This window comes from Orcinus orca, chromosome 9 (assembly GCF_937001465.1).
Source record: "Orcinus orca chromosome 9, mOrcOrc1.1, whole genome shotgun sequence".
In the NCBI taxonomy this organism is placed as follows: Eukaryota; Metazoa; Chordata; class Mammalia; order Artiodactyla; family Delphinidae; genus Orcinus; species Orcinus orca.
The window spans coordinates 44,620,377-44,646,763 of NC_064567.1; the positions used below are offsets into that span (position 1 = coordinate 44,620,377).

Here is a 26,387-nt window from a genome sequence, read left to right on the forward strand (position 1 = left end):
TCACAGCATCTTGCAGCCGTTCCTCACGTAGTTTTGATTTGAGATTACAGATTTCTCCTAATATTCATTTGTGTTTCTGTTGTTTGTCATTCTCCTGTTTTGAGAAGATAATTTCTGAGAGGGAAGGGCAAAGATGTCTTTACTATACTTATCTTAAATCCAAAATCATAATAATTTTCTCATACCTCATATTTGTAACTTCTTCCTCTGGGAAAGAAGAATATACATTGCTGCATTTTGTTCAACTTGATGCTTTTGTTGCCTCCCCAGTCAAATACCTTTTCTTCAGTCTACCTGGAAACACTCGCTTGAGATATCACCTAACAGTCTTTTGAAGCTCTTGCATTGAGAGATGCCGTCTGCCCTGTGAACTTCCAATACAGAAAGAACCTTTGTTTCTCTTAATTGGCTTGCTGCTTACAGATAGCTGCTGTAACAAACAAACACCCACATGTATAACAGTACACATAAAATGGAATTTTATCACCCACTCATGTGAAGTACCCACAAGTGTTTCTTGATTGGCAGATGGTTTACAATAAGCAGTGATTTTAGATCCAGACTCTACCATCTACATGGCTTCCATGGTGCTTATCTACATCAAGCAAGCAGAAGAAGGGAGGACATAAAAACATAGGCATAGGTGATTTTATAGGCCAGAACTGTGGTGGAAATACATCCCCTCTCCTCCTGTTTTATTATCTAGCACGAACTGGCACAGATTCTGGGAATCGTAGTCTAGCTACATGTGGACCGGAAATGGAGGCGGGGGGGGGGGGGGTGGTTTGTGAACAACTAACTACCTAATTGCTCTCCCAGCTTGCTTGTGATAAATGTCCAAGTGACCAAAGGAACTTGAGTGTTTCTAACCAAATTCATCTTTTCATTCGTTCAACTAACATTCCTTGTGTTCCTTTTGTAGATTGATTCTGTGACCTTATCAGTCAGTTATCTTAACCCCTACCACAAGAATGATAGTTATTTATTTTCTGGCACTGTCCTGGAAGAAAAAAAAATGAGTTCCTTTAAAAAAAATCCTTTGTGCTGACTGAGACTTTCCCCCTTTTTTGAAAATATTGACCTCTTTGACAAAGAGGAAGGTGTATGAATAATTCCACAAGGGCCAGTAGTTAAAGAGTTGTACAGTATTTTATCAGTCAAGCTGGATTCGCCTGTAGAAGTACATTCTTCTGTATTACTTTCCGCATACTTTTTCCAATTTATAAATGTATCTGTCCTCCAGAGGGAATTCAGGGACCACTATCTTAAAATAGGTTTTTAGTAGTTGGTAGTAATAGTTAATTAAATCCAAAAGATGTAAGTGGTGTGTGAATGTGGGTATGGACAAGTCCATGGGATAAGAAGTTGCTTAATATCATGTACTTTTTCAGTAATAAAATCCAAATTAATGCATACATCTTAATAGTCAAGTGGTTAGTGTTCTTCTAAGCCACACCCATTAAAATGCACCAACAAAACAACTTATATCCCTGCTTCATAAGGAATAAGAGGGGGTTTTATTTGTGTTAGCTGAGCTAGCCCACTAAACCAGCTACACAACAACAATTTATGTTATAAATACTCTTCCTTCTCGTCATACTGCCCAAGTAGAAATAGCTTTGGAGTAAGTTATTTTCATCATGCCACTTGAGAGATAGAGCAGCCCTCAGCAAGGCATACTCAGAAACAGAGGGACGATTGTGTCCCATGGGCTGTTCATACAGAAAAGAGTACAGAAGGAACTAAGCCACTTCAGGACTGTTCCTGAGACCCTTGGATGTCCCCAGCGCCCATTGTGACCCCCACTATTCGGCTTCCTCAGACGCCCATTCCTTTTCCTTCTTTTCAATAGATCTTAAATGTGCATGTGAACTAGCATCCTTTCTCTTTGGTAACATGCCTTAGAAAGAAAAAGCATTCAGTTTTTGAACTTTGATTGTCGAATTAGGTTATTACTCTTTATTTACTATAGGTTCATTGGCGATATTTATTATAATCAGAGTGTAACAATTAGATGTAACAAGTTCACTAAAAGTTTCTCAGATCTTCACTTAGATGGTAGAAATATCTACTGGGAAACAATAATTGTTCTTTTAATTTATTTATATACATTTTGTCACTTAATCTTCATCGTTACTTGATGACATAGGGATTATTATCCCACATTTGAATTGAATGTGTGGGGCTTCCCTGGTGGTGCAGTGGTTAAGAATCTGCCTGCCAATGCAGGGGACACGGGTTCGAGCCCTGGTCCAGGAAGATCCCACATACTACGGAGCAACAAAGCCCGTGCACCACAACTACTGAGCCTGCACTCCAGAGCCTGCGAGCCACAACTACTGAGCCCGTGCACCTAGAGCCCGTGCTCCACAACAAGAGAAGCCACCGCAATGAGAAGCCCTCGCACTGCACCACACTGTATCAAAGTAGCCCCCGCTCGCCACAACTAGAGAAAGCCTGTGTGCAACAACGAAGACCCAACACAGCCAAATAAATAAATTTCTTTAAAAAAAATAGAAATGTGGAGAGGGAATATAAACTTCCTATGATCACACAGGTGGCAAGAGCAAGGCCAGATTCAAGCCCAAGTCAGTAGCCATTAACCTGGGCAGATTCTTTTCTGTTAAATTGAATCAGCGCAACTTTGCGGCTCTCAGAAGGGTGACACATTTTCCCTTTCCTCTGGGCGTGTGACTGAAGTATTGCGCTCTGGTTCAGAACGGTTTTTAAAAATCATCTCCATCACTATTTAGACTTTCCATAGCACTTGCTTATTATAGTCTTGCTTTTTGGTGAGATTGAGAACATATTGGCCAGAGAATCATGTTTTATTATTGTCTAACTTGATAAACACAAACAATTATTTACTTTGCTTCTTTTTCATCTACTTTTCATCGTCACTGAGCCCTGCAGTGAAGACCCCAGAAGCACTTACTCCAGCTGTTTATGGCTTTAGGTAGCACTTGGAGAATGAGTCCAAATCAGTCCAATTAGAATTGGTGTCTTAGACACTCCCCACAACTGGGAGGGGCTTGCTGGCTCAAGAAAGGCCAGCACAGGGCAGGTCAGCACAGGGCAACTGGAGAGCACACAAGAATTCTGACTGCTGTGCTGGCTCTAGGCCACAGGACACGTTGCTGTTCTTATTTTCCTTGGGGGACCTGTTGCTGTCTGGTGAGGCTTTCTATACAACAGCATGCCCCTTTGCAGTTGGATGGAATGATTGGATCCCGGAGGGCTTCAGCCTCTGGGTGTCTTGTATGCAGAGGAGCAGGTCCCAAAAGGACATATTACATAATGTAATGGGAATAATTAAAATAAAGACCAGTGGCCTTTGTGGCAGCTGGAGTTGTGAAATAAAATCTGGGCAGCTCAGCCTGTTGTTGTTAATTTACTTTGACCTCCTGTTTTTCTAGGGTGATAGAGAAGCCGAGCTGGGGCTACCTTTTTCTCCTCTGTGTGACCGAAAGTCCACCATGGTTGCCCAGTCACAAGTAGGTACGTGTTTGCCAATCCATTGGATGGAACGAGAAACCAGAAAGGAGTGTCTGGAAGTAAGCGCAGATGCTCCCAGTGGTTCTTCAGCTGGGAACCTGGCTCCATTCTGCTTGCTGTGCTCATGGCTTTGGCTGGTTGGGCTGATGGAGCAGCTCTCCCCATCCTTCTCCCTGGAGTGTAGCTGGTTCCCAGGAAGATTAGACAGTGACACTCTGCTGTCTCCATCATTCCCTGCCAAGAGAAAAAGGGACCTTAACACTAAGGCAATGACAAGAATTAGTGGTGGGAAGCCCGTGCTATTTCAGTCTCTCCATTCTGCATGCAATACCAGAAGTTTCCTCAGTGATGCTTCCTCTAGCCCTGTTTCCAGGACAGCACCATTTCCTGGATGACCCTACTTCCAGGAATGGCTCTTTTAAAATGTTTCCTTCCCCTTCCTCTTTCGTCCCTTCCTTCCTCCTCTCTCCCTCCCTCCCTCCTCCCTCCCTTCCTTCCTTCCTTAAAAAAAAAATTTAGCACTTTTTTTTTTTTTGGTAAAGATAACTTTTACACTGCTAATAACCATAATATATGGGCATTACAGAATTCTTCAGGTGTGAGGGAGGGTACCAGTGCCAAACATAAATTAAATGTCATCAGTGATCTCCACTTTGGAAGAGTCTGAAATCATTCAAAAAATAAATTCAACAAAGATTTATTGATTTTTTTCTACTTGTGTTTTGGGGACTTATTAATTTTTTTCATATTAATATATTGAGTTCCTGTTAGGTGTAGGACACTGCTAGGCACTGTAACAGATGTTATAAAAAAAACAAAGACAAATTATACATGATGTCTGCTCCCAAAGGCATTGAACCAGTATTGGGTGGTAGGCAAGAGATTGAGAAAACAAAATCTATTAGATTGTTACAATGCTAAGGTAGAGATTGTACATGGTACAATGAGATACCGAACAGAGTGTGTGAACATTAGACCCAGAAAGACTTGTTTAAAGGTAATGTTTGAGTTGAGTCCTAGGAGATAAGTAGGCAGTGTCTAGGCAAATGGTGATATGTGTTAGAGGTGGATAGGCGTGGGTGGAAGGAAATTGCAGACAAAGATCAGCATATACTAAACAAGGAAATTTAAAACAGTATAGTATTGTCAGGGAATTAATTACAAATAGTTCCATTTGGCTGGAGCAGTAGGTAGGGAGTAGGATGTGGTGAGGGACATGTTTGGAGAGAAAATCAGGTCCAGGTTAGGAATAGCGTGTGCTTATACTTTCCTGTAGAAAATGAGGGCACAGCTAAAGAATTTTAAGTAAGGTTAAAACTATATATAAATTGATGTTTTAGAGTAAGAATCAGCAAACTATAGCCTGTGGGCCATATCTGTCCAACTGCTTGGTCTTGTGAATAAAGATTTATTACAACACAGTTAAGCTCATTCATTTGCATATTGTCTGTGGCCGCTTTTGCACTACAGTGGCAGAGTTAAGCAGTTGTATGACAAACTCCTTGGTTTAGGTTTTGTATGTGGCCCACAAAACCTAAAATATTACTATCTGGCCCTTTACAGAAAAGGTTTGCCAATCCCTGCTTTAGAAAGATTTCTCTCTCAGTAGTATGGATTAATTGGAGGGTTTTGAGTAAGACTAGAGGCAAGGGCTCCAGCTGGTGCTTTCTGCAGTGTTACAGGGAGGAGATGTTGAGTATCAGAACTAAGGCAATACAGGAGAGAGGTAGCATATAAAACATTAAGGATTCAGCTGGATGCAAGACTAAGATAAAGGCAGCAATCTAGGTTGAGTGGTTGAGCCATGTCCTATTTACAAGGACTGGAGGGAAAGCTGATGAGTTTGTTTGGGTTTGGACATGTTGAATGAATTTAACTTGTGAGAAAAAAAAAAAGGTGAAAATACTGTCATCAAACACTTCAATTTCAGCTTAAAATTATACTGCAATTAACTGCAATTCAAATTTGGCTATCAGTGTTTCTTTATCAGGACACTATTGGTATTTGCTTGGGACAATTCTTGTCTTGCCAATTACGTTACAGGATTTTTAGCATCCTTCACTGCTGGGCATTGAATGCCAGTATCACTTCCACCTTGGTCACTGTAAAAACCAAATAAGCATTTGTATGTTTCCAAACACTATATTTCCTTTGACTGTTCTCTAGTTTCATGTGGCTGTGTAATGAGTTATCACCCTTAGTTCCAGATTCTGTATTTTCTCCTGATGTGTCACAGAACACTGGGGTATTTTTGAACTGTTGAGATAGTCAGTCTAGCCCAGCATCAATTATCTCCCCAGCATGGTGATCTCTCAAAGGTATAGTTCCAGATCTGACCCTTCTCCTAGTTTCCAACCCTGTTTCTTCCAATTCTTTTGACCCTCTTCTATCTGGATAGGTCCCTGGTACCTCAAGTCAGCAAATCTAAGACCAAGCCCACCATCTTCCTCCCCAGTCACATTCTCCCCCATTGTCCCTGTTCTCTCTGCCTTCCTGTTGGAAGTCTCTGACAGATCCCACCTAGAGGCAGGACCGCCTCCCACTGCGCATGTATCTGTGCCTCCACCACACTCTCACCTTAAAATGGCGCTGGATCCTGCCTTCCTTACCTTGCCTTTGAGCTATTGCAACAGCTTCTAAAATGAGTGTCCCAGCCTCAGCCCCTATTGCTCTCTCCCTTCCCATCCATCTTGCCAGATTAACTCTCCCAAATAACATCAGAAAAAAATCTTATTACAATGCTGCCCAGACATCTCAAGGGGCTCCTAGTGCCTACCTAAATCCTAACCTTTAGCCTGATACGTAAGAACCTCCCTCCTGAGCTGATAATGACCTGCCTCCCCAGGCTTTCCCTTTCTGACTTCAAAAGAATCCCTAAGCCCCAGTCATTCTCCAGACACACCCTGCACTTTTCCCTATCCTTGTCACTTTGCTTATTTCACCCCCTGCATCTAGAATGAATACCCTGAAGGGCTCAGCTCAAACATCACAACCTCCATGATGCTGTTTGCAGCCTTCTCGGTGCAAGGGAAAATATCCTCCCTCCCTTACCTTCTCAGGAGCCTTTATTTGGGCTTCTCCTTTAGCCCTTTCCATTTTTGTGCTCATTTAATTCCTCCTATAACCTTCCTAGGGCAGGCAGTTCGTGTTACACATCTTAGTCTTTTATGCAGCACCTATTACATCGTTTTTTTACATAGTAGATGTTGAACTTGCATTTTTAAGCACTTTATTGAACTATCTCCTAAAAAGTTATAGAAAGGTTATGTAGGAGAAATGGAACTGACTCCTGATATTCAAAGCAAGGAATATATTAAATGATTAAGACCAACCTAGTCTCTCCTAATCTGATCTGGTGCTCCTATGAAGATGAATTTTAAAAGAAAGATACAACCCATCAGTTGGCATGGGAACATGTGGAAAGGCCCAAGTTAATATGCAGTTCCTCTGAAGTTTTGCTTTTCTCTTCAGGCTTCATTGATTTCATTGTGGAACCCACCTTCACTGTGCTCACGGACATGACAGAAAAGATCTTGAGTCCACTAATTGATGAAACCTCTCAAACTGGTGGGACAGGACAGAGACGTTCAAGGTCAGTGCTGAATCTTGAAAGCTGGGGGTCAGGGTGGCCTGTCCATGGGGATAGACTTCTTCTGGAAGGGATGGGGGTGGTACGTCATAATTATGTTCATCCTACCTCCTCCTTATAAAAGATAAAAGGAGGGGCTTCCCTGGTGGCACAGTGGTTGAGAGTCCGCCTGCTGATGCAGGGGACGCGGGTTCGTGCCCCGGTCCGGGAAGATCCCACATACCGCGGAGCGGCTCGGCCCGTGAGCCATGGCCACTGGGCCTGCGCGTCTGGAGCCTGTGCTCTGCAACGGGAGAGGCCACAACAGTGAGAGGCCCGCGTACCGCAAAAAAAAAAAGATAAAAGGAGGACTCAAAGTTGTACTCTCTGTACTCTCCAGGCTGGCCTGTAAGGGGATGACCAGGGTCTAGGTGATGACCAGCAGGTTCCCAGTACCAACCCCCCACCCCGCATTCTTTCTTTTGGCGGCTTTGCTCTCAACAGCATCAGTCCCTGCACTTTACCTGCTGTGCCCAGAGGGTCCTTGCTCCCCATACTCCAAAAGGAAAGTACCACTGATCAGAGTTATCACAAGAAATGAAACTGACTTTCATTTCTAGGTTCAGGAAGAAAATAGAAAAAAACTGAAATTTTAAATCACCTTCTGCCACAACTTCACTATATTGAGGGTAGTTTAGTAGTCAAAGAGCACAGCCTCTGGAGTCACAATCCTGGCTTAAACATCCTGATTCCATTACTTATTAGCTGTGCCATCTCAGGCAAGTTGCCTCAGTTTCCCCATCTGAGAAAGCATGGATTCTACTCATAGGTTACTGGGAGGATTAAATGAATTATTTAATCTCCGTAAAGCCCTTATAACAGGGTCCAGCACAGGGGAAGTGTCAGCTACAATAAAGCTAACGCTCGGTCTTTACTAGTCGTATTACCAGTAGTACAACTCTCCCCTCCTCCTCGTCCATGCAAAACCTTGGGCTTTGTCATAAAGGAGAGAAATGTAATGAAGAAAAAGAAGAAAAGAGCAAGAGAAGGAGTAAATAAGAGGAAGAAAGGCAAGAAGAATATTAGGACAGTGGGACCCCAGGGATGCTTAAGATGGAGGGACCCAGTCAAGGCTGCTAACAAGGAGGACAGAAGCCCCCTGCCAGAGTCCCACAGCTCCACAGCTCTGCCGGCGCTGGGCTGAGACCTGCCCTACTTATCTAGTCAGTCTTGGTTGTCATTCAGTGGATTTGCATTTGCGTCAGTCACTACTGTAGCTCCTTGGGAGTGTGTGATACTTTAAAGTTTCCCAGAAGGATGGTACTTCCTATATTATAATGTTATATATATTACTGTATTCCCTATGTTCAAAGCTTAAAATGATACCATCTTTAAAAAGGTCTCCTGCATGACCGATCTCCCACAATCTCCATGCTGTCTGTGCCTCTCCACCTTCCCCAGGAACATAAGGAAATCACCTTACTCGGGCCTTGGGGATCCTGAGATCAGAGGATCTTGACTTCAGGGGGAGGGAGAGCTGGAAAGAAAGAGGACCAAGTGACTGGGTAACTTGGAAAAGTGGTCAGTGTGGAGGCAGGTGGGTGAACTGTGGAACCAAGTAGAAGTCAAGTTTAAATGCATTGATTTCTGAAAGTCAAAGGCAGAGAATTCTTGTGTGGGGGAACCTAGTCATATGGAAAAAGAACATCTGAACTATGGGGACTGTGGGGACGATCAATAGTCATGAGGCTGAAATCTTGGGGTTTTGTTTTCCTGCTGAATATGGAGACTTTCCCAGCTGTTGAATATGGAAAATAGGAATTACAAAGCTCAGGCCCCAGGAATTTCACACAGCGAAATTGAGTGTTAACTGAGTGTTAACCACTCTTCTCTCAGGCTTGTTTATCGGCACACATTTTCCAAACACTAACCCTCCTCTTCCGTATGTTGTGGGGTTTTTTTGAATTTTTTATTTTATTTACTTTTTTATACAGCAGGTTCTTATTAGTTATCTATTTTATACATATTAGTGTATGTATGTCAATCCCAATCTCCCAATTCTTCCGTATGGTTTTTTTTTTGTCCTCCAGTTTGAACAACATCAGTTCGGCAGATGCAAAGCGATCAGGTGTCAAGAGCTCTGGCTCAGAAGGAAGTGCCCTAATCAACAATTCGGTCATCCCTGTTGACTGTAAGAGTTTTAAAGCCACTTGGACTGAGGTGGTGCACGTCAATCGGGAGAGATGGAGGGCCAAGGTGCCCAAAGGTAACGTGCTGCTGGGGAATATTATCCAGACCACTCAGACCCGCTTACAAAGCAAGGCACTGCCGCCCCTGATTTATAGGTGTTGCAAATGAAGCACAAACTCAGGATATAAATTCAAATTGCTGAATGTTAGGATCGACCATCTTTTGATCTTCATTATATCGAACACTCAGTGCACGAGAGAATGAGGCTGACCACCAAGCTTCCCGACAGCGTGACCTTTGTGCTATATGACCAGAAGATTCTACAGAGAATGGGTGTTGCTATTTCTTGGTTTCTGCTAGGCCATTTTGTCATTCTTATTTCATGTCATGCGGCACATTTATGAGGCCTTTATTCCTTCTTTTATCTAAATGAAGCCTAGCCAGTAGCCACTTCGGCCATTATGTTGGGATAGAAGGGGCTTTAATCTCCTTACATGCATTTTTATCTTTCATGTTCTCAATTTCCTGTCAGCCATTACTCAGGCTAACCTTCTAAGATGAAGGTAATGTGCAGGTTAACAGAAATTTGAAGACAGAAAAGTCATCACTCTTGATACTAGAAACAAACAAACAAAAAACCCTGAAATCTGTTTTTCTGAAATTCATTTGCTCATATGCATGTTTGTGTTTATTGAGCATGTGCTACATGATTCGTACATACTGCATGCTCATGCTATAGTCTAGGTAGGAACACATCCCTGAGGTAAGTCTTAGGAAGCTGTGATGCCTGATTCCAGAGAGGGCACAGACGTGGATGGCTCTAGAGCCCAGCAAGGAGACTGATCTCAATGGGGTTTGTGGAGGTGAGCCTTCAATAACAGTCAGTTTTCGCCAACATCTATTGAATGCCTACCGTATGCCAGGCTCTGTACTCTGTGTTATTCACAGAGGTGAATAACAGACATCCTTGTCCTCAAAGCTCACGGTCTCCTGGGTGGAGTGGGGAGGCATTTGTACAGAGTTTCTTTCAAAGTAAGAATGGGAGTTCAGTTGAAGCTTTGCACTCATCGCCAGCACCTACTGGCCCCGAGCCCCAGACACTCATTATAGGCAAGGAAGTTTTTATCTCCGGTCACAGCATCCCACACTTGTATCCACCCAGTGTCTGCACAAGTGAGAAGAAGAGTAGGAGTAGACAGGCACAGCACGTTCTGGCAGTCTTGGTCCTCAAACATTGGGGCAGGGGGCTGCTTCTAGTGTGGAAGAGATAAGACCTCACTGCTGGAATTATTCAAAGGCCAGCACTGTGTCCTGTCCAAGTGGCTGTTCAGTTCAGGTGGGGCAAAGGGTTTATCTTTACGACTCTTTTAAGGCATAATTGGGCCCTTATCATTTGGGGACAGAGGTTGCATCCTGAGCTCTGGAGGGAGCCAACGCCTCTTCCATATTTTAGGTGTGGCCTCTCACAGTCTCTTCAGATGCTTTAAACATTGAAATCCTCCCTGTTGGCAGGCACTGCAAGCAGCAATGGTAGCTACTGCATCGTTTCAAAGAAGCACTCGTCTTTTTTGTTTTGTTTTGTTTTTTTTGCGGTACGCGGGCCTCTCACTGCTGTGGCCTCTCCCGTTGTGGCGCACAGGCTCCCGACGCGTGGGCTCAGCGGCCATGGCTCACGGGCCCAGCCGCTCCGTGGCACGTGGGATCTTCCCGGACGGGGGCACGAACCCGCATCCCCTGCATCGGCAGGCGGACTCCCAACCACTGCGCCACCAGGGAAGCCCCCAAAGAAGCACTCTCTTATAATCAATTATACTCGTTACACTTGAAAATTCGGTTCCTGACAGCACGCAGTTGAAAGTGGTACTTCAAACTAATTTGTCTGCAATTGTGTGGCTTACTAAAATTACCTTCTGAAACTAATCACCTGGGGGAGCATTAGACAGCTTCTTTTCTAGGAGAAAATTGGCCCTTTAAAATAAAGAACAGATAAATAAGCACTAATAGTTTTTAAATATGTGAGGTGTGCTGATAGAGATAGTCTTAAGCTAACTTGTCCCTAACCTTGGTCGGGGTGCTTGAGAAGGCATCTTGTAGCTAGGATTTGAAGGATGCCTGGGGTTGAGCCATGAATTTGGAAAGGGAGAACAAGGAAAAAGGGGTAGACAAAGGCACACTTATATTTCGTGGGAGGATAGTTTGGGTATCAAAGCAAAAGCTGGGAAAAGAGAGAGTTGAATCCCTACTTGCCCTGTGCTCTTTGGCAAATTCAGACAGAGTCTTTGAGAAAAATTCCCTTTGGGGGATGATAATAGACATCGCAGAGTTGATGAAAAGAACAGAAATTACACATGTAAAGCACTGAGAACAGAGCCTGCACATGGTTAGTGCCTGATAAGTAGTAGCTGTTATTTTGAAAAACTGGAAAAGAAAGAAGTTTGAATGCAAAGTTAAGAAGGTGGTGGTCAAAATGCCCACCTATAATTAATATTTTATAACATTTTCAGCTTCCCAATAATGCCGTTGGCTGGTTGGCTGGTATTAAGAAATTCAGTTTGCATCTGTTTTTCCATTGGTGGTTGGTTTGTGCTATACTATTCCAGGCTGTTGTGCTCATGATTCTTTTTTACCAGAAAAACCCTGATTTCAGCAAAGGCTGCCCTGCATGGGGCACTTAAATATATGTTGTTATTAAATTGATCAGAAATGGAATTGGACCTAAAGTTTTAGTTTTATTAATCAAACTGATTTACAAAGCTAGCTAGGCCAGAACACATAGTTGTTAGGAAAAATTGAATCAGTATTTTTTTTACAGCTCTTAGGGCTGAAAATCATTATTCCCAAAGAAAGATGTGTAGGTATAACAGTTTGCAAGTCTGATAAATATTGATCAGTTTCCATTCAGGATTTAATACTTTTTAAACATTTTTTTCTGGTGTAAGAATAGTAGGTGTTTAGGTTACCATGCTGAAATATAAACAAAATATATAAAGAAGAAAATAAAAATCACTCATAACCTCTCCAGCCAAATATAACTACTGTTGAAATTCTGATGTAATTCTTTTTAATTCGATTTTCAATGCATATTTATAAGTAAAAATTTCCCCTTGAGTTGAGATTATAATGTATGTAATATAGTATTTTCCTTCTCTATTTCTATTTTGAAGATTTTATTCTGATACTGAATATTCTTAGAAAATATGATGTAAATGGCTACATTGTTTGGAATACCATAGTTGAACCATTTCTCTGTTACTGAGCATTTTGGTTTCTAGTTCTTCATTATTCTATATAACATGGTTATGAACATACAAGTTCAGCAGTCTTTGAGCCTACGTCTGATTATTTAGGGTAAATTTCTAGATATGGAATTCCTCTGTCAAAGTAGATGAAAAATTCTAAAGCTCTTGATGTATATCATCAAATTTCTTTCAGGAAAGTTTTTTTTTTAAACCGTGTTCTCTTTCAGTGGAAGTGTAGTGAGAGTGCCATTTCCCTATATTTTCCCCCTTTATTTTTCTCATTGGGATGTTTATATTTTTATTGCTGATTAATAATAACTTTTTATATATTAAGAATAGTAACTCTTCAGTTGACAAACTGTCTTGCAGTTTCTGCCCTGCCTCTGTCCAGTTAGTTTGTCATATATTATACCTTTTAACTTTGTTTGTTTTTTTAAAATATATCCTATTTTTATTTTACTACAGATTATCTTCATAGTTTTTATTGAATTATGTCTCTATCAAGGTAAATATGAAATAGTATATAATGATACTCCTTTGCAAGTGCTGAGAAGTTTATTGAGTTTTTAAAAATTTCCTCCATTGTCACTCAGTTTTTATTGAAACAATAAAAGATTTTCAACCTAGGTGATTGTAAGTAAATTGCTATTTTACAATTAACTTATTCTTTAATATTATTTTAAATATTTGCATCAAGTTTTATATCTAGCTTAACAATTATTTTTTTTTTTTTTTTTTTTTTTTTTTGCGGTACGCGGGCCTCTCACTGTTGTGGTCTCTGCCGTTGCGGAGCACAGGCTCCGGCCGCTCCGCGGCATGTGGGATCTTCCCGGACCGCGGCACGAACCCGTGTCCCCTGCATCGGCAGGCGGACTCTCAACCACTGCGCCACCAGGGAAGCCCAACAATTATTTTTATTTAACACTATGATGTACTGGTTTTACTGTGCATCAATAACATATTTTCCTCATTCCGAGTTTTTTTTCTTTTTTTCTTTTTTTTTGGCCACGCTGCGTGGCTTGCAGAGTCTTAGTTCCCCAACCAGAGATTGAACCTGCTTGCTCCCTCGGCAGTGAAAGTGCAGAGTCCTAACCACTGGACTGCCAGGGAATTCCCTCATTCTGAGTTTTTAATGTTGATTGAATTTTTCTGTCAGCTGAAGCACTTTTGCTAAAATTTTTAGAAAGGTCCAATGGGAACATCTTCTGAGTCCTGAATTAGCTAGGAGTACCTTTCTGTTGTTCTTGTATATAATCAAAAGTTGACTACTCAGAATTCACATAGTGCTTGGTTGTCTTTATTAAGTTAGTTTCTCTCCTTTTCTTTCTTTCTCTCTCTGTTTGTAGGTGGTTTAGGTAGGCATTTCAGAGAATTATATTAAGGAATACTTAGCCCAATATCATTTTTAACCAAGAGCCTATAGTATCATTATTCAGAAAGGCAAATGAAATGAAGAAATCAATGTATTTCTCCAAGACTGCACAGACATTCAGTGTGGGATAGAACCAGCTCTCAGGAGGAATGTAATTTATAGATCATGAGGGCTGTGCTCTACCTTAAGTCTTTAGCTCCTTGCTTTTGGCCATTTTCATAATGATCACATCACTACAGATGGTGTGAAATGGAAAGAAGAAGGAAATGAGATTGAACTACAGTGTTTGCTTTCTACTAGTCTAGGAGCCTATGAGTTCCATGGATGTTAAATCTAAAACCTGAAAAGTTCATTCTTTGTATATATGTCATCTCTGGAACTGTTACCATATACAAATTAATTGTTCTATCACCTACTTTGTCTCATAGTAGGAAAGATTTTATGTATATTAATATTTCACCTTGAAAATATAAGAGTATTGGATTACAGTGGAACAGATGTTCCTTCTGTCAATTTATTTTCTCTTTTCTTATTTATGTGTTTGCTTGTTTTTGTCTACTTATTTTGAGTAGTAGCACTGGATGCTGATGGCTGATCACACTAATATCAGATATTTCAGAGATACAAAGAAGAGATAGGAGTAGAGTAGAGAAGTTGTAGAACATTTCAGAGCCATCCATTGGAACATGACTGCTGCAGAGAAAGGAATCATGTCGGATCTGATTATGATGTCATAAGAGCTACCATTCACTAATTTAAACATTAATTGCCTACTGTCAACTGTAGTTGAGCCCAAACAGACTTGTTTCTGAAATGTACCCCCCGGTTTTGGGGTGGGGGTTGCTAGATTTTCCATAGAAAATTGGTCTGACTCAGTTGTCAAATGAATTTTTCTTGCTTAGATAATATGTTGCACTCTTGTAGCAAAGCAGAATTTAATACCTTCAGCTTTCATCAAAATTACTTTTAACTTGGGGATATTTTGAATGTTGAAAGTTTGCAGTAGATTCAGTGGGGATTCTGTGAGAGGATTATACATTATTTTACCTGATATCTGAGTATAAATGAATTCTCTTCCCCCTTGGCCCTCTTTCCCTCTCTGTGTAGTAAGTACAGTCATCTTTTTACTTACCTATAGTCAGATACAGTCAAATGGCTAATTTTTTTCAGGATAGGACTTTAGGGTGTGTATAGTTCCTGTATTTTATACTGGTCTGGATTGCTGATGATGGAATATGAGTCAGGTTCACTGGCAGATAGGGTGAATCACACCCTCTGTGTACATTTCATTTAGTCAACAAATACTCCATGAGCATCTGCTAGGTGCCAGGCGTTATACCAAGCACTGGGAATTCAGTGATGGAGATGACATTTGACCTTTGTCCTCGGGGCATTACAGAAGGATAAGAGGAAGTCTGGACAAACATTCTAGGGAGCCTTCTGTGGGCCTGCAGCCTACTTGAGAATGCCATCTCCCTATCTTCTGCAAGGGCATTCTTTTACTCTTTAGTTGTACCTTTCTGTAGGAGTCAGAAGACATATTATACTATATATGCACATAATTATGCAGTTTTGTTAAGAAATTTTTCCTTACCTCTTCACTGTAAATTATAAATACATCCTGTTGGGAAGTAGAATATCATGAAATATTGAATGGCAAACATTTAAAATTTAAATCAGTGCTTATCAATCCTTATTGCATGTTAGACTCATCTGGAGAGCATTAAAAATATCCTATTTTTGCCTCTCTCCCTCCAGAGTCTGATTTAATTTGTCAGGGGTGAGGCCAGGGTATTGGTTTGGATAGGTGGTTGGATGAATCGATGAAAGGATGAATGAAAACTTCATAAAATATTAAGGAGGACATCTGAGCCAGGCAAATGTAAGGGCAGGAAGAGTAAAATGAAGCCAGAGGTCATAGACATGCACAAAATACAACGCCATAAAGCCCGGCGAACGTGTGAACCTGGAACCAAATCTGGGCTTTGTGCTCTTTAGCAGCTGAAACAAAGGGAAACGTGATCACATGCATAACCACTCTGGTGCCCATTAGATTAAAATTTCACCTGTCATCTATGAAAGCCATCTGTTTTCAGGACCAGGGCTAACCAAGGGAAGTAAAGAAGACCCCTGGTAATGAGGTGTGGGGCATTTGTAACACATCTAGAGAAAAAAGTGCAATAATGCTTTTCATAGTGGAGGTTGGAAGCCCTTTTGAGTGAATTGAATGCTAGACAGTGAGTCTGTAGACCTTAAGGGAGGATTGGTTTCTGTTAGGTGCCTTCTGTTGGTCTCTGTAGGTTACTTCCTACAATCCAGCTCCACTTCATTGCCTCCAAGGCTCTGCATGATCTCAACCTTGCATGTCCTTGGTCACTTGACCACATCATCTGTCACTATCCCCTTACTAAATTTGCTTCAGCCATACTGGCTAACTCATTGTCCCTGGAACATACCAAGCTCATTCCCGTCTTATGGCCTTACACTTTTTATTTCCTCTGTCTGGAATGCTCTTTTTTCTTGATCATTGCATGGTCAGCAATTCGTCATTCAAGATTTGGTCAAATGTCACCTACTTCACCTCCTTACCTAATGCCACCTCCTTCCCTTATGCCCATCGCGTTCCATCATATTACTTTTTTGTAAAACTCTTTTCACCATCTGAAATTATCCTAGTGATTTGTTTGCTTAATTATGGTATTTTCTACTCTATAAGTCTTCTTGCTTGCTGCTGTATTCCCAGTGCCTAAAACAGTACTTGACACTGTAGCTGCTCAATAAATATTAGTTGAATGAATGTATCCATTTTTTCATGAATCCTTGACCATAGGCAATTACACTATGTTTTTGATTAAACACAGAGCCAGACCCTTTCACAGTCAACCAAATTGGAAATAAGGCTGACATCCTCTCATTAAAGAGGAAGACACAGACCAGCATCCCTGGCCAAACTAAAGGCCACCTCTCACCCTGTGGACAGTTTGAAGACCATGTTTTTTGTGAGGCCCAATTACACTCCTACTTTTAAATTCACAGACAGTGGCCTGCAACAGTATTATTCTAGTGGTGGTTATTTTCCCTGTATTTTGGTGTTGTAATCAGTTTTTTTATGTTTAAACTCCAGTTCCTAAGCAAATCTACATGAAACTTCAGTTTTTCCTGGGCTGTGGGAGAGCTTTGTAATGTCTTTGAGCCTCAATTCCACGTTTGTAAAATAGGGTTACAATATTAGTAGCTGCCGTACGAGGTTGAGAATGAGAGGAGGTAATCCTTGGAAAGCACGTAGTATAACACCTGGCATAGAGGACACACTCAAGAGAACTTATTGATGGTAATATTAATATTAATAATGCCAATTACAGTATCGGTTTATTAATTATTACTATCCTTATTATTACTTTCTCCCCATCCCCTTCTTCTAACCCACTGTTTTCAGAAATGACATCACCATGAACAGATTTTATTGGTTTCCTGAATATACATACCAATCTGACTTGAATTAACCAAAATTATACCCCAAACACACAGTGAACACCTTAGGTCATTTTAATGCATTAATTCCCAATGCAAACTCTTGCTTTTGTTCAAAGAGGCAATTCTCCTAATGGCATGACCTCTTTTTATATTTTCTCCACCTTTCCTGGTTTGTTCTGGATGCAGAGGAGAAGGCCAAGAAGGAAGCAGAAGAAAAGGCTCGCCTGGCCGCAGAGGAGAAGCAAAAGGAAATGGAAGCCAAAAGCCAGGCTGAAGAAGGTGCATCTGGTAAAGCCGAGAAAAAGGCATCTGGGGAAGCTAAGAATCAAGTCAACGGAACAGGAACAAACCAAAGTGACAGCCCTCGTGGGAAAAATTCCAAAGCTGAGAAGTCATCAGGCGAAAAGCAACAGAACGGTGAGTAGGATTGCGCCGGTGAAAGGCTCTTTTCAGGGTGCTAATGATGTGATGAATGGATGCTGGCAAAGAACTGCCCCTGTGAGGACAGGTCACAGAGCAGGGCTGCCCTGGCCATCCAGCTGCTGCTGATCATACCTCCCTAGGCTGTGGATTCTATTAGGATCCCATCAAAAGCAGCCAGAAGCTTGCTTAGGCCATGCTCTCTGGGGAGATTTATATCTTTTGGGCCCTTTCCAGCTGGGTCATTTTGGAGACTCTGGCCAGCACCTGCCTACCAGCAGGGGAAATTCCTGTTAGCAATCCCAGCACATTCCTGAGTGCTTAACGCAGGAATGAATGAATAGAAAGGCAGTCTTCTGTAGGTACCATCCCCCTGGCAGGGCCGGCACTCATGTCTGCCTAAGGTCTATTTCCATAGTATTGTCTATATATCTGTAGGTGAACAAGTATATACATTAGGATGACCAGTCATCCCAGTTAGCCTGGGAATGAGCGGTTTCCTGGGATTCAGGGCTTTCAGTAGTAAAACCAGAAAAGTTTCAGACAAGCCAGGATGAGCTGGTCACTGTCGTGTGCATACAGTTGATGATTTCTTATATTTAATGCAGCAAATATTTATTGGTTAACAGCTCCGTGCCAAGCACTGCTCTTGGCACTGAGAATTTAGAAATGAAAAGGCCACAAGAAGCCCACAATCTCCTAGGGGATATGGACACCCTCAGAATTAATTCTGAGCCAGTAACAGTAGTGGTATGGCAGATAAAATACCCAAGGGCCATGTGCAGAAAAGAGTAGCTTTGTTGGGTCTGGGGATTGCAAGATGTAGTAAATGTCAAAGAAAGCTTCAAGAAGAGGTGATGTCTAAGCTGCGTTTCAAATGCTGAAATTTGGGGGGACACAGGGACTTCTCAGCCAGAGAGAATACGATGAGCTAATGCGTAGGGGCATGGAATTGCTTACCTTGTTTAGGGAAGAGCAGGAAGTTCAGAGTCACTGGAGCTTTCAAGTGCCAGGTTGTGGCATGGTCATCTGGCAGTCAGACAGACCTGGATTCAAGTCACAGCTGTGCCTCTCACTTCTTGCTGGCCTTGGCCAGGTTACTTAACCTTCCATTGTCTCTGTAAAATGTGCATAATAATAACTGCTCACAGCTTGGGCCACTTGTGAGCTTCCAATAATAATAATGGTAGCAAAAGCAACAATGACAATAAAACAACTAGCATTTATTGATTATACACCAGATGCTGTTTAAAATTCTCTCTTGGGAATTTCCTGGTGGTTCAGTGTTTAGGACTTGGCACTTCCACTGCAGAGGGCCCGGGTTCGATCCCTGGTTGGGGAACTAAGATCCGGCAAGCCACGTGATGTAGCCAAAAAATAAATAAAAAATAAAAGACCATCCTTTAAAAAGAATAAAAATAAATAAATAAATAGAAAAATAAATAAATAAATTCTCTCTTTACATATTCACTCTCTCACCTGCCTGGTAGGTCCAGGTGATCTCCTCTGAACCATGGTCTAGCTATTATGCTACACAGCCCAAGTAAATGAGAAATACGTAGAAAGTGCTTAGCACGACACTCTCCAATTATTTTTGCAATTGACATATATAACATGTAGAACAGAAAACAATGTTTTAATACATGTAATAATGATAAGAGCTCATGTTAGGACTTCCCTGGTGGCGCACTGGTTAAGAATCTGCCTGCCAATGCAGGGGACACGAGTTCGATCCCTGCTCCCGGAAGATCCCACATGCCGCGGAGCAACTAGTCCTGTGTGCCGCAACTACTGAGCCTACACTCTAGAGCCCGTGAAGCACAATTACTGAGCCCACGTGCCACAAATCCTGAAGTCCTCGCGCCTAGAGCTCGTGCTCCGCAACAAGAGAAGCCACCGCAGTGAGAAGCCCGCGCACCGCAACGAAGAGTAGCCCCCACTCGCTGCAACTAGAGAAAGCCCGCGCACAGCAACGAAGACCCGACATAGCCAAATAAATAAATTAAATAAATAAATAAATAAAATGAAAAGGTGTTTAAAAAAAAAAAAAGCTCACGTCGTGTTCCAAGAGCTTTGCCTAAATTCCTTCAGGTAAGCCCCACGAACACCCCAGGAGGCAGGGAAGGCCATCATCCGACTTGCCCAGCCTCTCAGCAGCCAGGTTCTGGAGACAGCTCGTAACTAGTCTGCTTTGTATTCAAGCGCATCATAGGTCAGAAAATATGTTCAATTCAATAAGAATTTCTAATACAACTGTTGGAGTTTTAGAGAGCAATGCAAAACACCCCTGTTTTCCCCTACTGAGGGTGGAACCAACTGAGAGGGAGATACCAGAATCAGAAAGTGATCACAGTGTTAGCTCCACTGCAGCTGGAGCTGAACTGGAAAACACAGATTGATCTGCTGAGCACATGGGCTTCCGCACACATCTGCCCTGAACTGGGCATGGCCCACGGGACACTGGCAGAGCAGGTGGGATCAGACCTCGTCCCTCACCCCCCACTCTGCACCTAAGCAGGCTGCTTCTGCAGTAACAGAAAAGGTGTGTGTCTCATGGAAAACGCATCTCAGAGGGGGCTGGGGGCTGGAGAAACGGGTGGCTGAGCTGAGCTGTGCATACTCAACTCTTCCTTCTAGATGAGTCTCTCCTTCCCAGAGGGGGAATATGTAAGGACTGGTGAGAAAGGCAAGATGTGTTTCTTCCCTACTTTTTTTTCTGTTAGGGAAGTGGGTTTAAAATGTCTTTCTCTTAATAAAAACAGCCATTATTATGTCAGTAACAGTTATGGAATGTTTAATATGTGCTGGACACCGTATGTGGGATTTTACATACACTAAATAATTTAAAAATCCTAGCAACTGTATGAGGTAGATATACTCATTTCCATTTTGCAGATGAGGAAACCGAGACTCAGAAAGATTAAATCACTTGCTTAAGGCCAAGCAAACATTAAGTAGAGATTTCAGGTCAAATAGGAATATGTGAGTCCAAATTCTGTATTCCTTAACCAGCATGCCCTTATTTGCACAGTTCAGTGCTGTTGGTGAGAGTAGGAAGTAGGAGGAATATTGAGACCCAGTTACTGTCCACAAGAAGCTTATAATCTGTTTATTCCAGGGGTTGGCACACTCTTTCTATAAAGGACCAGACAGTAAATTTTATGCTTTGCAGCCCTACAGTTTCTGTTGCAACTACTTAACATGCCTGTTTTAGTACAAAAACAGCCACAGATAACATGTAAACAAGTGAGCGTGGCTGTGTTGCAATAAAACTTTATTTATGAAAATTAAAATTTTCACATGTCATTAAATATCCTTCTCTTTTTTCAACCATTTAATAATATTAAAAACTGTTTTCAGGTTGTGGGACCTATATGACCAGGCATTGGGGCCACGTTTGGCTCATGGGCCATAGTTTGCCAACCCCTGGTCTGGTCAGGGAGAGAAACCAATGAATACAAACATGCTGGTCACAAAGGAGGTTATACATTCTACGAGACAGGTATAAACAAATACCCAGAGAGGGCAGAGGTGGCAATAATTTATTTTGAAGATGGTTAGGGGAGTGCCTGAAAGCAAACAGGAGCCTGAGCCTCCAGCTAGACTGGATTGACTCACAACTGCGTTCATTTCCCAAAGTAAGCAGTAGTCTACCATTTCCCTTAAAAATTAAGCATTAAATGAGAGGTGGGAAAAGAAATCAATTTTGAGCAATAATAATAAAGGCTAATGGTGGTTCGGGGCTTGGTTGCAGCAGCCTAATTAAAATGATTTATAACTGCACAGAAAGGCTCTTTTGTTTCCCCCTGTTTATTGAATAACAGTTCACATCAGCCGTTAGTCCATATTCAACCCATGGGAAATTACCTAATGGATTCTGTTCAAGGAACATCATCAAACAAACATGTGTCACTTTCCCGGCACCCTTCTTTGTGGTCGCTCAAGATAACTTCCAGGATGGAGCTGAAGGATATTGGCTAATTGTGGTTCTAGACATTTGGTCCCCTATCAGCAGTCATGGGAACCCCTAAGCTTTGGTCTCCATCAAGGTACTTTCCCCTTTAGCCTCCCCAACCCTGACTGAGGAGAAGGCAAGCTAACACAGGCTGCTGGCTAGCATCCAGCACATCAGACGCCTCTTCCTGACCTCTGGAAGACACCCTGGCCCTGCTGCAGCTGTGGGTAAAGCTCCAGTCCAGGGCAACCCTGAGACCTTAAAGTATTGTGCATTAGAGGTGTGACGTCTCATTGAGGAAAGAAAGACCATTTTTCTGTAGGGAATTAGTTTGACTACAAGACTCAGGATCATCCTTGAGTTCATTTCTGGCATCCTTAAAATAGGGAAGAGCCAGTGCTTGAACTGTTCCATGGGGTTTCCAAAGGAATCCATCTATTTTGGCCATTGGTGGTGGTAATGTGCAATAACCATGTGCTTCACTCACACTCCTCCTGCTGGCACTGTGGCCAGAGTCGACTCCCCTTCCCTCAAGCTTAAAGTTTGTCAAATTCCATTAAAACTACTTATTTTGTAGAATGTAACCTAAAATGGTCTTGAATTATCCTTGGGTAACCATTTCTATATAAATCTATAGGCCAAAGGCATTTAAAAATGGCAACAGTAAATGAAAGTCTGAAATCTACAACTTAAGCTTCATAGGGAAGTTGCAAAATACAGTACTTGAGAGCTTGGCCTCTAGAATCAGACCTATCTGTGTATGTTATGGTAAATTACTTTATCTGTGCTTTAGGTTCCAGAGCCATAAGATAGAGATGATTCTGTGGGTTTTTGCTTAAGACTATTTAATATTTAAGCAAAATCACTTTGTAGAAAGATCAGTTGGTCATTTGTCAGATCAATGGCTTAAACCAGATCTAAAGTAGCCAACAGGAGCAGTTTTGCTATAGCATCAGACACTCTTGCAAAGTTTGGGGCAGAGATGCAGCCTGAGGGTGTGTGAAACACATTCAGGAGAGCAGTCCACTGCACTCAACACAGCTGGCCCGACCAGCGTGTGACAGAGTGTCCGCAGTGAAGTCAAGGAAAAACTCAAACTTGGAAAACATCCTCAATCATTTGGTGATTCAGCAAATTGATCACTTAGTGAATGAATCTTTGACGAATTTGTCTACTTTCAATAATAGTACCTTCATAATGCGGTTGCTATGAGAATTTAATGAAATGATGCATGTAAAGCATTTAGCACGCTGCCTGGCACAAAGAAAGTAGAAAAGATAAATGTACCCTTCCCGCCTTGGGCCCTGCTCCCCGCTTCCTGGCTGCAATAATTATTAGGGTCTTTTTGCTTTATTAATGCCAGTCATTTAGTAGTAATCTATTCTTGGTTTTATGCAGGCTAAAAAGAAAGCCGCCATCAGTAAGATTTGTAAGAAAAATATCCGAAACTTGAGAAGCAATCTGAGAGAAGAAATACCATGTCCTTTCAATGTCACACTGGCATATTGTCAAAAAAGACCTGCCCAAGGATTATTTAACTGTCTTAGGCAGGGGTCAGCAAACTTTTTCTGTGTAGGCCCAGATAATAAATATTCCTGGCTTTGCATGTCTCTGCTGCAACTATTCAACTCTACCATTGCAGCAGGAAAGCAACTACAGACATTATATAAATGAATGGGTGTGGCTATGTTCCAGTAAAACTTTATTTCCAAAAATGATAACAAGCCAGATTGGCCCACGGACAATAATTTGCTGACCCCTTGTTTTAGAAGAACATGACTATGTTTAACTTTGTCATTTACTATTTGCTCAAGCCTAGGTACTGTGAGGTTATGTACTAACGTGTAGATTTTTGACTACTAGAGGAGATAACCCCAATAGTTATAGTTTTATTGCCCTGTAGGACATAACCAGTTTCGTCTCTAACCTAGCAATCTTATTTTAATATATTTCTAAAATACTTAGAAATATCCATTTCCTTTTTTTTTTTTTTTGCGGTACGTGGGCCTCTCACTGTTGTGGCCTCTCCCGTTGCGGAGCACAGGCTCCGGAAGTGCAGGCTCAGCGGCCATGGCTCATGCGCCCAGCCACTCCGCGGCACGTGGGATCTTCCCGGACCGGGGCACGAACCCGCATCCCCTGCATCGGCAGGTGGACTCTCAACCACTGCGCCGCCAGGGAAGCCCCTATCCATTTCCTTAAATGCTCTTGGAACCATCCTTACTGTCTTCCTGGTTCCTTCATAAATGAATTAAATAAATTTTTGACACATGTTCACTCTACACTGGTGTACATAGTGTTTTTTAACTTTTACATATTACATTTCAACAAGCTCATTAATTAAAGTACCATTTACAGCTCAGTTTTAGAATAACAGCTGTCATTGAGTGACGTGCCAGATAGCACATTCAGTACCTTAAATGCATTTATCCTTATATTATGCCTATAAAGTAGGTATTATTATCACCATTTTGCAGATAAGGAAAAGCACATAGAAGTTAAATAGTAGCTATTAATTGATATAACTTACAGTAACGCAGGTTTTTCCTCACTCCACAGCCTAATAGTAAAGCTGAACTGCCTTCCTTGGAAAATAACGCCATTGACTTAAGTACAATCCTGTTTAACATGAACTTTCAGTCTTAATTTCCAGATCATAATCCAATTTCCAGGACCTAATCCAGTTTCCTGATATTTACACTCAGACATGTAACCCCTCACGACTAAAATTATGTGGTTTTTTTCTTTTTTTACCTTGACAGGTTTAAAGATATTTATAACTTCCCCGTTAGCTTTATACATGTACTGTTTGTCATGTTTATTACTTTCAGGTGACTTGAAAGATGATAAAAATAAGACAGACAAGAAGGATCAATCCAATGTCAGAAATGATTCAAAGAAAACAGATGGTAAGAGCATAATTCCCATTATATTTTTCCATAAATTGTGCAATTTAATGCAAGCTTGTTAGATTTACACATAAAGTTGCAATTGTATGGAATTGTTAATATAGTCTTATACCCTGAAAAAAAACATTCACTGCATTTAAAGAGTACTATTATCCCTTTTTCAATAATTTATAAATTATTGTTGTATCTTTTCCCTTCCACCATACTTTCTCCATCACAAATGAGTTCTATACTCTTTCTTTTCCCACTTGCCATTTTTCATTTTAAACTTTATGAAAAGGTGATTCTGGGCTTGCTGATTATAATGGAATGGAATATAAGTTTCTGTGAATTATGCAGCATAAATGGGAAATGTTCCATGTTTTCAGTTTTCAATTTTTTATACCTTTAATGAGTTATTATTTTGGGGAAGAACAGAAACAGAAATCTGTTCAGTGTTATCAGTATGTTGGGAGGCCCACATACTGGAGAATGTGCATAGCTGTAGAATACAGTTTGGTCAGCAAGAGTACATCTTAAAGGCAAGCTTTGGATGACAATCCCAGACCAGTTAGAATGAACCTACATTGTGATGGGCTTCATGAGCACTGCTTTTACTTTGCATAAATAGCATTCCATTCTTTATAAACTCTGAAAGTTCAAATTATATTGCCCTCCAAACTTTGGACCATCAGATTGAGAAAACTACTCTCACCTTTTATATAATCCTCCCGTTTCAATTATAACATGGGCTTATTCCTAGTTATCCCCCCATACATATAAGTGATATTAAACTAAAAATGAAAGTTTTAGGAAGTGGTTTTTGTTAGGGTCTCAGACTCTTTGAACCATACCTCCCTGCAGACATTGTATTAGATGCTAAGCTATTCTTTGAGTAGTTTGGTTAGTCAGAGAAGAACAAATGCAGGGTAATCAGGTTGAGGAGTAAGAAGAAATTTGAATACAACTCATACATCTGTTAAAAAGAGAGAATTGCCTTTAGTTTTCATCTCTAAGCCATTGTGATATGCTCTCTTTACCCATATGCATGAAATCAGTTCTTTCTTTGAAGATCATTCAAATAACTCACCCCAGGTGTCTTATCACATAATATCTGGGGAACACACATGTCCAACTTTTTTACCAAATTGTTTATGCAAATGGAAACCACTTGCTTAATACATACCCTCCTTGAATAATTGTGACTAAGACATGAATTACATGGAGATAAAATAGAATTCAGGATGACAGTCTCTTAGCCAGACTCTGTTATGGGTAAGGTTTGTTCAAGTCCCAGACATCATTAGACCCAAGTTAAGGTAACACAAGCCAGAATATGTACAGTAGAGGAGAATGCTGTTAGTTATAAACCCAGCACCTGGACACCTGACCCATCCTATATCCAGTGACTGACCCGTCTGAATTCCTACAGCATAAAAGCCCAGAATAAACCAATTCCCAGATCTTTAACATGGGGTCTTGAATCTTGTTGTATGTTTGTATTGTGCTATAAATAACTGTTGTAATGTATTCATGTGAGCATTGTAGGTTAAATTTTATTATCACCTTCATTACGCCCTTTTATTTTACCTGTGTCTTTTTTAACTGAATTATCACCAGTATTTTAAATAATTAAACTGGTTTTTTTTTGGTGGGGTGAAGTGATGAAATAGATATTTTGTTCTATTGTACAAATAAGCATAAAGCTTGATTATTTAATGAATAGGATTCTTGATCCCATAGGGCAGTGAACAGGATGCAGTAAATAAAGAAGGGACATTTTCTG

At 41.1% G+C, this 26,387-nt stretch overlaps 1 protein-coding gene across 9 annotated transcripts in view; it reads left to right on the forward strand.

Annotated features, from left to right (window-relative positions):
• PDE1C (phosphodiesterase 1C) overlaps window positions 1-26,387 on the forward strand; it is a 556,804-nt gene that overhangs the window by 482,134 nt on the left and 48,283 nt on the right. For 8 of the 9 annotated variants that reach the window (XM_049714457.1, XM_049714458.1, XM_004269926.4 and 5 more), the window contains 5 exons: window positions 3,417-3,498; window positions 6,967-7,087; window positions 9,154-9,329; window positions 17,525-17,755; window positions 24,545-24,622. In XM_049714457.1, coding sequence (XP_049570414.1) covers window positions 3,417-3,498; window positions 6,967-7,087; window positions 9,154-9,329; window positions 17,525-17,755; window positions 24,545-24,622 — 688 coding nt within the window. The remainder of the gene's footprint in view (window positions 1-3,416; window positions 3,499-6,966; window positions 7,088-9,153; window positions 9,330-17,524; window positions 17,756-24,544; window positions 24,623-26,387) is intronic. The other variant, XM_049714459.1, reaches the window with a different exon arrangement.